The sequence below is a fragment of the Bison bison genome, unplaced genomic scaffold, assembly GCF_000754665.1.
Source record: "Bison bison bison isolate TAMUID 2011002044 unplaced genomic scaffold, Bison_UMD1.0 scf7180017864203, whole genome shotgun sequence".
In the NCBI taxonomy this organism is placed as follows: Eukaryota; Metazoa; Chordata; class Mammalia; order Artiodactyla; family Bovidae; genus Bison; species Bison bison.
Genome location: NW_011494775.1, coordinates 2,758,375 through 2,772,503, shown reverse-complemented (window position 1 = coordinate 2,772,503; position 14,129 = coordinate 2,758,375). Strand labels below are relative to the sequence as shown.

Sequence of the window (14,129 nt, the reverse complement as noted above, 5' to 3'; positions counted from 1 at the left end):
TGCTCTTTCTGACTTCTCCAGCCTGTGCTGTCTTTGATTGTTTGACTGCTGCCTTGCAGTAGAAGGGGCTGAGGTTTCACCAATAGGCCACCCTAGCATAAGAAGTGCTTCTAATGAAGTCAAAGGGGAAGAGTGCCTCGGGGTGTATTGAATAGACCCTGATTCACCCTCTTACTGGGCGGGGTGTGTGTGGGGGGGAAGGTTGGGGCTGATTTGTCATGCAGAAGGCAGGGAGGAGGTAATCCGTTCTCTACCAGGCTGTCTCGCCTGGATAATAGGAATGTAATAATAGGTTGCCTGAAGAGGCAGTTGTGTCAGGGTCTCAGAGAAGAAACAAGGCGAGGGTTTGGGGTGATTGTTATGGAAATCACTGCTGCTTTAGAATACCACAAGGCCTTTCCCCCCAGTGTCATGGAACTCTGTTCCCCAACCCCAAACAGTTCAGTTCGGCCACCTACCCAAATCTGCACAAGCATACATACGTGTGTGCTACGTCGCTTCATCTGTGTTCAACTCTGTGTGACCCTATGGACTGTGTGTAGCCCGCTAGGCTCCTCTATCCATGGGATTAAAAGGAACTTCAAATTAAGCAGGCATTTCAGCTCCTGAAAGGCTGTTTCTTAAGTTGGAAGACAATAAATAGCTGGCCTTGAGCTAGAGTTCTGCTGAAGCAGGAACAATGCTCTCCTGCCTCCCAGTGGGGGCTGCGAGAAGGTGCTTGGAATCCAGAAAGACCCCACACGAGGGCTATGCCTCTCCAACGAGAAGCACTTGCACCAGGCTTGAGGGTGGTCGGGCAGGAGTGTCCAGTGCCTGAGGAAGTCTGGACTGCACCCCTGCCACGCTCCTCTGATTCACCTCTTGGTTTTGGTGATGTAGATGGTCCAGTAGTTGAGGAGTCTGGCCCCAGAATCAGGGCTGAGGAACTGGGGTGCAGAGCCTGGATTGATTCATGCTGAGGGCCCACCCCTCTCCCTGGGAGCCTGGTTGCTCCCTGAGGGCAGAGCTGTGTTTCCTTGCTCCTTGAAGTCCCAGACCTAGTGCAGAACTTGGTATACTGAAGATACTCAATAAACCCATGGTCCTTTGAATGAATGAGTCCCCACTGCACATTCCGATTTCCTGCTACTGATCCCAGTGTTGAGGGGAAGCTCTGATGAAGCAGTCAGAGTGTAGGTTCTGTGTCTGACTGTGAGCTTTTGGCTAAATAATGTAGCCTCTCTGTGGCTCATTTTTTCTAGCTTCAGAATGGGAAAACAATCTCTACCTCATAGGGTTGTGGTGACGATTAAATGAGTTAATGGAATGCTTGTGAGGTACACAAAATCCTGCCTGGCACCTAACTAATGTGCAACAAATGTGGCTAATGTTAGCATGGTTCCCCGCCCCCCCACCCCACCCGCCACCCCCCAACCCCTTACGCTGCAAAGGCTCCAGCATCAGGTTGACTCTCATACCCTACCATCAATTCTCAGAATAATCCTTTAAAACTATGAATCAGATCTTACCTCTTTTCCTTAACAGCTTTCCATAGGCTAACAATTTGTATCTAGTCACCCAACTGGGGCTCCCCTGACCTCATGCTGGCTTGCCCCTCACTCAGGGTCCTTGTCCCTCTGCCTGGATCCCCCTTCCCCTTCCTCCCAACATGGCTGTTCCCAGCATTCTTCTCAGCCGTTAAACTTTAACCTTAATTGTCACCTGGTCAGGTCAGCCTTCTCTGACCATGTCTGAAGGAGGTCCTTTCCTGATTTTTATCTCAGATGGTAAAGAATCTGCCTGCAATGCAGGAGACCTGGGCTCAATCCCTGGTCAGGGAAGATCCCCTGGAGAAGGAAATGGCTACCCACTCCAGTATTCTTGCCTGGAGAATCCCATGGACAGAGGAGCCTGGTGAGCCACAGTCCATGGGGTCATAAGACACGACTGAGGGACTACACTTTCACTGTCTTGATGTTTCTATTTCCTTCCTAGCTCTTAGCACTTAATTTAAAATGTTCTGGGACTTCTCTGGCACTCCGGTGGTTAAGTCTCTGCCCTTCCGATGCAAGAGTGTGGATTTGATCCCTGTTTGGGGGACAAAGATCCCACACGCCATGTGGCATGGCCAAAAATGTTCTCCTTTCTTTTTGTTTATTTTTTATCACCACCAACATCATTTTACCTCTTTTCCCATTCACAGAGCATTGTGACCTCTGGGGGGTCATAACTTGCTCTCGGCTCTTCCCCCAATGCCCAGAACAGTGCACGGCTCACAGTGGGGTCTCAGGAGACATCTTTCATCAATGAATGATTGAAGCTGGGAAACCGAGGCATGCTGTGATTTGTCTTAGCAAGCTTGCCTCAGACTCACCTCATAGCGAGCTGTTTTTCTGTTAATATTCTAGAGCGAGCCCTGGACAGTCCAGTTTTCTGTCACTCTGTCACTCTGAAGAATGACAGGTACACCTTATTTCCATCCTAGAGTTGCATTTTGGTGAATAAAAGATTGAAATTTCCTTGTTTAAGTTGTTGCAAGTCAGCCTGAGGATAAGATAGAGGAGTGCCTGCAAATACGTTCTGAAGGCGTCATCCAAAAAAGCACATTTCCTGTGTTCTGTCAAGTCTTTTTCCTCACAACTTTGCAGGCTCTTGGCCTGCTCCAGAAGCTCAAAGGTACCAGGCTTTAAGAATTCATGTCATGAATAAACATGAGGAGAGGGTATAAATAAACATTATACGATAGCAGAATGTCTGCTGTAATAGGTATAATCATTTTTCTACAGTAGCTCAGGGAAAGATACATATTTTTATCACTTCTTGGAGGATTATGTGAAAATAAATTATATTAGGCCAAAATTATTATTTTTTTTTGACACATAAAGGTTATTCCCAGATGCCCAGCCTTTCTGAGCCTGACCTGAGCCCCAGCATTGACCACTGCCATCTCCTCCATCAAGCCTTCAATCTCTCTGGGCTAGTTTCCCCACATGAAAATGGGTACAATGAGCTCTCTCATCCCCCCCAAACCCTTCAGCCTAACTTGAATGTATAAGATGAAAGGTGAGATGATAACTTTCAAACATGATACAGTACGATGATAACACTTCCATACTGGGGGTGCCCGTATTGCAACATGGACCCTGCACCCTGGGAAAACCTCTCCTCCACGGAGCCCAGGAGGCTGAGCCCGCTCCACTTTCCCATCTGCAAATTCACTCCGCGTGCTCGGTACAAGGAACACGGCAGAGGCCACGGTCCCATGATGCTGTTCTGATTCTCCTGACTGGCTGCTGGTTAAGTGAGTTGCATGAGGGCAGACAATGCCATTCAACCTCAGCTGCCCCAGCAGGTCCTCCTCTGCAGGCAGGCCCTTCTTGCAGATGTGGCCCTTTGCTCTCAGGAGGCCCCTCTGGCTCATCAATCCCTTCTGGATGTTTCTGGGCCTATATGGCTCACCCGACCATCTCCCTTTCCTCCCTTCCTTGGGTCAGGGAAGTCTCAGGCTCTTCTGTTTACAAAGCACAATATGACACTTTTAGCTTAAGAGCCCTTTTCACCCCTTCAGCAGGTCTCTGCTTGTCCCTTGGTACTGAGGATGGGCTCTCCTCAAGGCCCCCATTGCTCTTCCAGTCCTTTAGGACGTGGACCACTTCACCCATGCTTCTGGAAGGTAGTCTGGAGTGTCTTCCTTCAGCTCTGCTGGGTGTGGGTTCTGGGAAAGGCCAAACAAAGCCCCTATCGCTTTCCCCAGTTACTAGGAACTTACCCTCTTCCCCATGATACCCTCTTGATTCTCTTTCTACGTACTTCTAGGGCCTAATCAACATCAGAACCTGAGAACATCCTGCTTTCAGCCCGCCCACACACCCTGACATGCAGGCAGCCTCCGTGACTCATCCACTCTAACCTCCTTCTCCATTGCCCTTCTCCATCCTGGCCGCCACCCCTTAGCGCAGGCTTGCATCCTCTCAGGTTGTGGTTCCTGCCACGGCCTCTTCATGGATCCGTCAGTTCCCTTTGGAGCTGCATTTCTTCCAGAACATTTGCTCGGTTGCACATATGCCCTCATTCCTGTGACTGATTAATATCTGTCTTCCCAATCAGTCTGCAAGTTCCATGAGTATTTCTGCTCATTATAAAACCCCCAGCACCAAGCTCAGGCCAAAAGTCCCTTCCTCTGCCTTCCAACCAACCCTTTACACTATTGTCACAGTATTCTTGCTGGAGGCAGATAAAACCAGCTTCCTCTTTTTAAAAAAGGCCTTAGAGACGCTGACACCCTATTGGGACTTACTTCTAAAGACCATCACAATCTAGCTCCTGATGGATTATCTGATTGAATTTTCCACTATTTCCCCAAACTCTCACCTACTTGCCTACTTTCTTTTCACAAAAGTTTACTCTTCAATGTACCATAGGCTCTTAAGACAACACTTAGCATTCTAACTATAGGCTGCAACAGATGTTATGGCAGCAGATCCAGATGATCCAGATGTTTAAACAGGAAAGGAATAGAGATCACCACTGCCTCAGGCACAGGGAACATTTGCATATGCCCTCATTCCTGTGACTGATTAATATCTGTCTTCCCAATCAGTCTGCAAGCTTACCTTTGGGCAGATTTCTTAATTGCTCCTTGACCAGGGGGCTCTCCCTTCTTTGTTTTTAGCTTCTAGAGTTTCTTCTGCTGCTCTTCCTGTTTCTGCATAAGTGCCTTATCTCATCCATCCCGTTGGCCTGTTTCTTGGGCTGCTTCAGGGGCTTCTTCTTGCCACCTTTTGTGGCCTGACATGCTATTTGTTGTCCCTTCCCCAGACCTCGCCTCTGGAAGCGGCTTTTGCTATTGTTAAGAAAATTCTCACCTATTATGAGGCATTGAAACATCTGAACAAATCCAAATCAGGGAAATGAGGCAGCTGCTTTCTCCACTTAAAAAAAATGCTCAGCTCCTTTACCTTAAACAGGACTCCATGATCCTCTGTTTAGGGTCACCCCTTCTACGAAGCCTTCCCTGACCCTGCCAGGCAGATTTCAGTGCTTCCTCATCACTGGGCTGCCCGAGTACCCTTTGATCACATGGTGTAAATAACTGATGCTCCCACCCTTTGTTGAAATTCCATACTTGTCTATGAGTTCCTCAAGGATGGGAAGATTATATTATTAATCCTTATAACCTCAGGGCCAAACACAGAACTTGGCATGGAGTAGCTGCTCCATAACATTTGTCAAATGAATGAACACAGTTTGGAATAGAAACATACTTTACCCAGGGACAATCACAGGCTGCTTATTGAGAGTGGAGATATGTAGAATCATCAAGCTCCTAAGGACAATCCAAATCTGAATTTAATATGCCATTCTTTAGTATTTAGTGTCATAGGAAAGTGACCCAACTTTTTAAAGACAATTAGCTTCTACCTTGGAGCACAGGCCCTGGTGTGGGAGTTGGGGAATTTTAGGTCAAAAGGTGGAAGACAGGCCTGAAGCCATGCAGATCTGGGTCCAAATCTCTTCTTGGTTCTGTGGTCTTGGGCAAGTCCATCTCACTGAGCCTCAGTTTCTTGGTAGTAGTGTCTGTGTTATTCCATAGGTGTGTGGATTAAATGAGAGGGCAGATCATTGGTTTGTCAAGAGCTGTTCAGCAGCAGGGTGGTACAGTGGTCCTAGGGTGTGGTATGTGTGGGCAGTGTCTCAGGGAGTCCTTCCTCAGCCCCAGGGCTCGCTTCCTGGCTCTCTGGAGGGAGGAGCTGGCTTTCCTGCAGCCCTACTGAGCTGGCTGGAGCTGACTCAATGCCTTCTGCCCCTGGCGTGCATATGAGTTTCTGTACATAGAGTATGGAAAGTTTCCATGCCTATCATAGAAAACAGAAGCTTCTAATTTTGCCCAGCACTGCTCAAGTTCCTTTTGGTAAAATGATTCTTTAGAAATGGCATACCCTTAAGAGAGGTATTTTTCGATTAGAAATGTCTCAACCCAGCTATGCTATGAAGTTGACTCCACGACAGCCTGTAGAAAAGATCGGCTGGGATCCCTTTTGAGGGTCAGGGCCTACACTGAATCTCCAATCAAAACTAAGTGGGGGAGGCCAAGTTCACCCAAAGGGAAGACCAGAGCCCATCCTGGGCCGTGTTAGCGAGCCCTTCACTTCCCTGCTCTGGGTCCCCTCGTTGCCCCCAGCTCCTTCTATTTTTTGGGTACCTGTCCTACCACAGTTGCCCGTTGGAGTATAGGGAAGCCCACCCTTTCCCCTGGCATTCTCATCCAGCTGTATGTCACTAGTGAGCCAAGGATTTTTATCTCTCTTTTTCCAACACTAAGTAGAGCACTGGATCCCAAGGTTTCCATATGATCTCTCAGCAGAAAAGCTTTGCCTTATGTAATATGTGCATTCCAACAAAGGGGGCTGCAAAACAAAACTCCAGAGAGCAAATCCTATGTGTCTACTGATTTCCATGATAACATCAAAGATATGTTCCCAATAAGAACACAATTTCAAACAGTTGGAATTGAGAACTTTAAGACTTTTTGAAAGAAAATGCATTTTCAGGCGATTTCACTTCCACTTCCTTACCCTTGTCTCAGGACACTTAGGTTTCATGCTCTGAGAGCATGAAGCTCATCTGCACACCTTCTCCTCCTCCACTCTGGCCGTCTGCAGTATCTAACAGAAATGACTTAGACACAGTGAGCTGCCAGCAGGTGCCTGTCTGTCATGGGCAGACAAGCCCAGCTCACTACCCAGTGGCCTATGCACACATGCCTCTGTTCTTGCACCTCCCTGAATGCCAGCTTGTGATACTGAAGCCACTGTGAAACATAAGCAGACCTTTGGTTCTGAAGGTAAAGGAAGCAGGAAAGTTGGGAACTGCTCCTAGGATTTGACTGCTGACCATGCTCTCTGCTGGGATCTGGCTATCTATTCTGACTTCATAGGGCTTGAAATTCTCTTAGTAAGACTCTCACTTTGTTCAACAAGGGCTTTGCTGGTGGCTCAGACAGTAAAGAATCTGCCTGAAATGCAGGAGATCTGGGTTTGATCCCAGGGTTGGAAAGATCCTGTGGAGAAGGGAATGGCTACCCACTCCAGTATTCTTGCTTGGAGAATCCCATGGACAGAGGAGCCTGGTGGACTGTAGTCCATGGGGCCGCCAAGAGTTGGACATGACTGAGCACATAAGCACGGACACGTAACCCAGTGGGATTCGAGCGGGACTGGCTCTTATGAGCTGGCCTGGGCCCCATCACGAGGTGAACAGGCAGCTCATGGGACAGTGCTCTGTTGCTTCCTAATGGCTGACTTCCAAAGTGGAACCTGAACCCTTAGGGACCCACGCTGTCCTTGAATATGGCTGGGGTGGGGTTACAGGGGCAAAGATGGGGGGGGCACCTGTAGTGTGCTCCAGCCCAAATTTCCCTTCTGTAGGGGTGAGTCTTCTGACTATAAAAACAGATGAGAGGATCCATCCTACCCTAAAGCTCTAAAGTCCACAGACAGAGGGCCCCTGGGGGTGGGCCAAAGGGAGCATTCTGAGGGGGCAGAGTGGCCTGGGTATGGGTGGCTATGAAGCATTCACCAAGGGAGTCATTCAGCTTTATTATCAGTCTTGCAGGCACTCAGAGTAGCTCTGAGTCCCCTAAATCATGAGAATCCTTTATCCTCCTGTGGCTCTTTGCGTATCAAGAAAATCTTGGGTTGGGGGGTGGGGGGTGTGTGATATGCTCCAGAGAGCAGTCAAAAGGTAAGAGATGACATTTTAAAAAATCCATTCTTTCCTCTCCACTTCACTGCTCTATTGACTGTTTCCCTGTTCAATCAAATCCTATTCACAGCTTCATATCCCCTTTTAGGGGCTGCCAAGGCGATAAATATTCTGTCCTTTCTTCACTATGCTTGCCACTGCCATGCCTTTTCCTCTCCCTTGCCCATCTGGAGGGCCTGGATCCTTTTTGTTTGGGTCTCTCATGTCTACAGAATCTCTCTTCAGTTCCCAGCACCTGAGACAAGCCAAGTGCTTTGGCCCCTCCTGCTCTCATCCTTCCCCATGACGTTTCCTGATGCCAAAGACTCCCTCCCTAGATTGGCTGTGTGCGTCCAGCTGAGAATTGTGGCCCCATCAGCCCTACTCTTGGACCTTCCCTGGTGGCTCAGCTGGTAAAGAATCCGCCTGCAATGAAGGAGACCCCGGTTTGATCCCTGGGTTGGGAAGATCCTCTGGAGAAGGGATAGGCTACCCACTGCAGTATTCGGGCCTGGAGAATTCCATGGACTGTAGAGTCCATGGGGTCTTAAAGAGTTGGACATGACTGAGTGACTTTCACTCACAACCCTACTGCCAAGTTATGACCTTGTTCATGTCCCAGGTGTCATGATAGTGACTTTTGGAGGAACCGTGGGCCAACAGTACAGCTTCCTTGTAGGGGGAGCAAAGGGGGATTGCACAGAACACCCAGGGAGGAGAAAGGAGACAGTGGTACCCATGCTCACGTTCCCAGTTGATTGCTTACTCTACTGCTTTGAATTTGCCTTGCTTTCTCCTGTGGGTTCCCTCATGCTTGTTTATGAAGGATTTAGTGAGCAATGCTGTGTACAAGGCATCATCCTAGACTGAAAACACAGGAAGAACATCAGGGCCTGACCACAGAGGGTCAGAGCCCTTGTGTTATTGACTGACGTCTTGACTTGATGTCAGTAAACAGCACATCCCACCCTGGATGCATACAGTTAGCCTTGCCTCTAGCAGATCCAGAGCAAAATTTGCTTTTGGGTGATTCAAGCTTATTTCACCCCTTCAACAGCTCATCACCCAGTGTTGGACTGCTATAAAGTAGTCCACCTGACTCACTAATGCATTTGGCCTGATCTGGTGAATAGCTGGTAGGCTAGGTCCCTGTCCAGAAAGGGTCCTAGGAAGTCAATACCCACGTGTCCTTTCTTGTAGCTCAATCCGCGCCCTCCTCCTCATCCACCCCCTCCTCCTCCTTATCCACCATCTCCACTATTATCACTGACTGAAGGCTTATTATATGCCAAGCACTATATTCACTGTCTTTGTTTTGGATCCTTACAACAATCCTGTGAAGATGGCCTTCTTGATGTTGTCCTTTCAGACCTGGGGACGTGAATGCGCTGGGGCCGGGGTGGGGTGGGGAATGAAGTACTCGCCCAGGACCACACAACCATAGAGAAGAGCTCAGACTGTCAGACTGAAACCTAGTCTGTCTGAGCCGAGGGTGCGGTGGGCTGAGACACACAGCCAGCCATCCTCGGGTACCTTTCTCAGCACTGGGCCAGGCCCCAGCTCTCTGTGAACACACACTGATTCTTTGCCTCAGAGAATAACAGCTTCTGTGCTTCAGCAGCTCCAGGGGACCCACCTTTCTAGGCAGTTCCACTTGGGCTGAGCAGTGCAGTCCGCGATTCAGAGCTGAGGGGCATGGGGTCCATCGCACTCTGTCTGGGTTCTTCAAGTCACGGACCTTCCTTTGAAGGGTGATTTCTCTGGGAGAAGGGTCAAGTGGAGGTCCTACCACAAGGTGGGACCTGCTCAGGGAGTCTGCATGGTGTGGCTCCACCCTTGTCACTGGTTGAAAAAAAAATTCCGGCCCCCTTGGGGCTTCTTGGGGACCTGTGTCAGCAAGAGTTTAGCCCTGTTGGTCCCAGCTGCCCTGCTTGTGGCTGGAGACCTGACTGTCCTTCCGTCCAGACTCTGGATGGAAGCCATGAAGGCTGGGAGCAATTCTGGAATGAGATGAGCCTGGGGCAGGGCCTGGACTGGACTTCAGGCACTTTACAGAACTGCTTTGTTTATTCGTGAAGGTATTTATGAACCTTACTGTGAGGTCTTTATGAGCCTTATTTCCATTTTGCCAGTGAGGACACAGAGGCTCAGACCAATCAAGTGACCTGGCTTAAGGTCATTAGCTACTAAAAGACCATGCCAGGATGTAAACTCAGATTTGCCAGACTCTTCTACTAGACCACTGCTCAGTGCTACCGAGGACCCTCCGGGAGACCACCCAGCGTCCCCCAGAGGGGAGGAGCTCCAGGTCTTTGTGGACATCGGCTTGGTGAGCTCTGTCCCCACCCTGGGGTGGGGGCGGGGTGGGGGGAGGCCAAGGCATTGCTCGCTCTGCCTGCAGCAGCTCCTTTAGGACCCCGAGGTTAGTTGGCCTGACAAGCACCTTGTCTCAGGCCACTCCACCTCCTCTGCCTCCCCTGCCTGGGCCTTCTGTGCTGCTGAGGCACGTGATGCTGCAGAACTCGCTCGCTGCCTCCCCTGCCTGGGCCTTCTGTGCTGCTGAGGCACGTGATGCTGCAGAACTCGCTCGCTGCCTCCCCTGCCTGGGCCTTCTGTGCTGCTGAGGCACGTGATGCTGCAGAACTCGCTCGCTGCCTCCCCTGCCTGGGCCTTCTGTGCTGCTGAGGCACGTGATGCTGCAGAACTCGCTCGCTGCCTCCCCTGCCTGGGCCTTCTGTGCTGCTGAGGCACGTGATGCTGCAGAACTCGCTCGCTGCCTCCCCTGCCTGGGCCTTCTGTGCTGCTGAGGCACGTGATGCTGCAGAACTCGCTCGCTGCCTCCCCTGCCTGGGCCTTCTGTGCTGCTGAGGCACGTGATGCTGCAGAACTCGCTCGCTGCCTCCCCTGCCTGGGCCTTCTGTGCTGCTGAGGCACGTGATGCTGCAGAACTCGCTCGCTGCCTCCCCTGCCTGGGCCTTCTGTGCTGCTGAGGCATGTGATGCTGCAGAACTCGCTCGCTGCCTGTACACAGCACTGGTCTGCCCAGTCAGGCATGGAGAGCTGTGGAGCTGTGCCCACAGGCAGACTTGTGTGGATATGGCTTCCGCAGGGGCTAACCTGGAAGTGTTAGGTTCGTGAATGTCCTGTTGAGTAAAGTTGACTAATGAGAGAAAGCAGGTGGGAAAGATGTGGCTGATAAATTTTCTAAATCTATCCTGATGGGCTCTTCTGCAATGCAGCACTGTATGTCTCACTGTAGAGGTCCTTCATGACCAAGTTGTGGGTCTTGGTAGATGGTGGCCCAATCGGCAACATGTATATGCTTTCCCTCCTCCCATATGCCATTTTCTTTTTTCCTTCTATCTTAGTTCATTTGGATTGCAACTCCTCCTCTCCAATGAAATGTTGGCATGCAAGACTTGCCCAGGGCTTTGCTTTCTAGGTAACACAGATTAAGCTCATTGTAATAGTAATAATTCCGTTTATTTTAGTATGTGGCAGCTAAATCACCTTATTGAATCCTCACACTATCCTTATTAAGCAGGTATTATTAGTTGCCTAATTTTAAAGATGAGGAAACTAAGACTCAGAGAAGTTAAGGAACATGCTCTTGGCCACATAGCATGTAAGATGTAAGTGAAGGTTTAACGTAGCTCTTCCGTTCTTCCAATACCAGAACCTGAACTTGAAACCACCCTTGACTAAAGTCGCCTTTAACCTTTAGAAATGCCAAGGAAACCCAAGTCTCCTGCAAGGAATCACCTGCAAGAGGCTGCCAAGGATGCCTGGGGAGCCGGGGTGCTCCTCAGGAGAGGGCTCTGGGATACTCACGTTGTAAACGCTGGGTTGTACTTTGCACCTCGGTAGTAGGAGTACAGATTGAACATCCCAATCATGAAGGCCACAAATACCATGATGAAAATGACCATAAACTTGAAGATATCTTTCACGGTTCTCCCCAGGGAGATCTGCAGAGGCCCAAAACTCTCGTTGGCTGGCAGGATGTATGCGATTCGAGAGAAGCTCAGCACGACAGCTATTGCGTATAGCCCTTCTGATATGATCTGAGGGTCTGAAGGCCACCACTTGTCCCTGGCTGAAAGAAAACAAGCTGGGTTACTCACTGGGCCATGGGATCTGCTCTGGGAGAGAAACCAGTTAGGTATCTGTAGAGGCCTCTGACCTCATCACTTGTCTGCCTGCCCTTGTCTTTAATCCCAGTACACTGAAGGTGCCATCCTCCCTCTTGGAATATGCTGGCTCATCTGTCTAGAGCACCCTCCCCTCACTTCAACCCCAGTCTTCCTTTAAGACTCTGCTCTAGTGTCATCTCTTTTGGGAAGTCCTGTGTGCCCCCTCCACCACAACCCTGCCCCACCTCCTGGGCAGCCTCCCTGTCCCCCTCTCTGCTCCCACGGCAGCCTGTGTACTCTCTTGTCATGGCCCTGACCATGCTGCTTGTTAGCCTGTCTTCCTTCCCAGGGGTTGGAGCTCTATAAGCAGGGGCTGTCCCATCACAAGAAGGTGGTGGTGAGGAGCATAGACCTAGGCATGACCTAGGAAGACCTGAGGTTGAAAGTGGCATTTCTAGACAGTGGCTAACATTTTTTTTTCCTTTGAAATCTTTTATTATCACTTAAATTTTTAAAAAATATTTTAATTTTATTGGAGTATAGTTAATTTATAATGTTGTGTTAGTCTCAAGTATACAGCAAAGTGATTCAGTCATACATATTTTTTTTAATATTCTCTTCTCATATAGGTTATCACAGAATATTGGGTGGAGTTCCCTACTGTACAGCATCTATCTTATATATCAGTTCAGTTGAGTTCACTTCAGTTGCTGAGTTGTGTCCGACTCTTAGCGCCCCCATGAATCGCAGCACACCAGGCCTCCCTGTCCATCACCAACTCCCGGAGTTCACTCAGACTCACGTCCATCGAGTCAGTGATGCCAGCCAGCCATCTCATCCTCTGTCGTCCCCTTCTCCTCCTGCCCCCAATCCCTCCCAGCATCAGAGTCTTTTCCAATGAGTCAACTCTTCGCATGAGGTGGCCAAAGTACTGGAGTTTCAGCTTCAGCATCATTCCTTCCAAAGCAATCCCAGGGCTGATCTCCTTCAGAATGGACTAGTTGGATCTCCTTGCAGTCCAAGGGACTCTCAAGAGTCTTCTCCAACACCACACTTCAAAAGCATCAATTCTTCAGCGCTCAGCCTTCTTCACAGTCCAACTCTCACATCCATACATGACCACAGGAAAAACCACAGCCTTGACTAGACGAACCTTTGTTGGCAAAGTAATGTCTCTGCTTTTGAATATGCTATCTAGGTTGGACATAACTTTCCTTCCAAGGAGTAAGCGTCTTTTAATTTCATGGCTGCAGTCACCATCTGCAGTGATTTTGGAGCCCAAAAAAGTAAAGTCTGACACTGTTTTCACTATTTCCCCATCTATTTCCCATGAAGTGATGGGACCAGATGCCATGATATTTGTTTTCTGAATGTTGAGCTTTAAGCCAACTTTTTCACTCTCCACTTTCACTTTCATCAAGAGGCTTTTGAGTTCCTCTTCACTTTCTGCCATAAGGGTGGCGTCATCTGCATATCTGAGGTTATTGATATTTTTCCCAGCAATCTTGATTCCAGCTTGTGTTTCTTCCAGTCCAGCGTTTCTCATGATGTACTCTGCATAGAAGTTAAATAAGCAGGGTGACAGTATACAGCCTTGACGTACTCCTTTTCCTATTTGGAACCAGTCTGTTGTTCCATGTCCAGTTCTAACTGTTGCTTCCTGACCTGCATACAGGTTTCTCAAGAGGCAGGTCAGGTGGTCTGGTATTCCCATCTCTTTCAGAATTTTCCACAGTTTATTGTGATCCACATAGTCAAAGGCTTTGGCATAGTCAATAAAGCAGAAATAGATGTTTTTCTGGAACTCTCTTGCTTTTTCCATGATCCAGTGGATGTTGGCAATTTGGTCTCTGGTTCCTTTGTCTTTTCTTATTTTCATTCCAAGCTCCTGATTTGTCCCTCTCCTCTTTGGTAACCATAAGTTTGTATTTGATATCTGTAAGTCTGCTTCTATTTTATAAATAACTTGATTTGTATCTTTAAAAAAATTAGATTCCACATATGAGTGTTATATGATATTTGTCTTTCTTTGACATACTTAGTATGATAATCTCTAGATCCATCTATATTGCAGTAAATGGCATTATTTCCTTTTTTATGGCTCAGTAACAGTCCATTGTGTATATGTACCACAAAATCACTGCAGATGGTGACTGCAGCCATGAACTTAAAAGACACTTACTCCTTGGAAGGAAAGTTATGATCAACCTAGATAGCATATTCAAAAGCAGAGACATTACTTTGCCAACAAAGGTCCATCTAGTCAAGGCTATG

General features: G+C 48.7%; 1 protein-coding gene across 1 annotated transcript in view; it reads right to left on the bottom strand.

The window, feature by feature from the left end:
• Positions 1-14,129, bottom strand: part of TRPC7 (transient receptor potential cation channel, subfamily C, member 7) — a 151,245-nt gene that overhangs the window by 21,554 nt on the left and 115,562 nt on the right. The window contains exon 7 of the mRNA XM_010844477.1: positions 11,554-11,818. Within this exon, the coding sequence (XP_010842779.1) occupies positions 11,554-11,818 (265 nt within the window). The remainder of the gene's footprint in view (positions 1-11,553; positions 11,819-14,129) is intronic.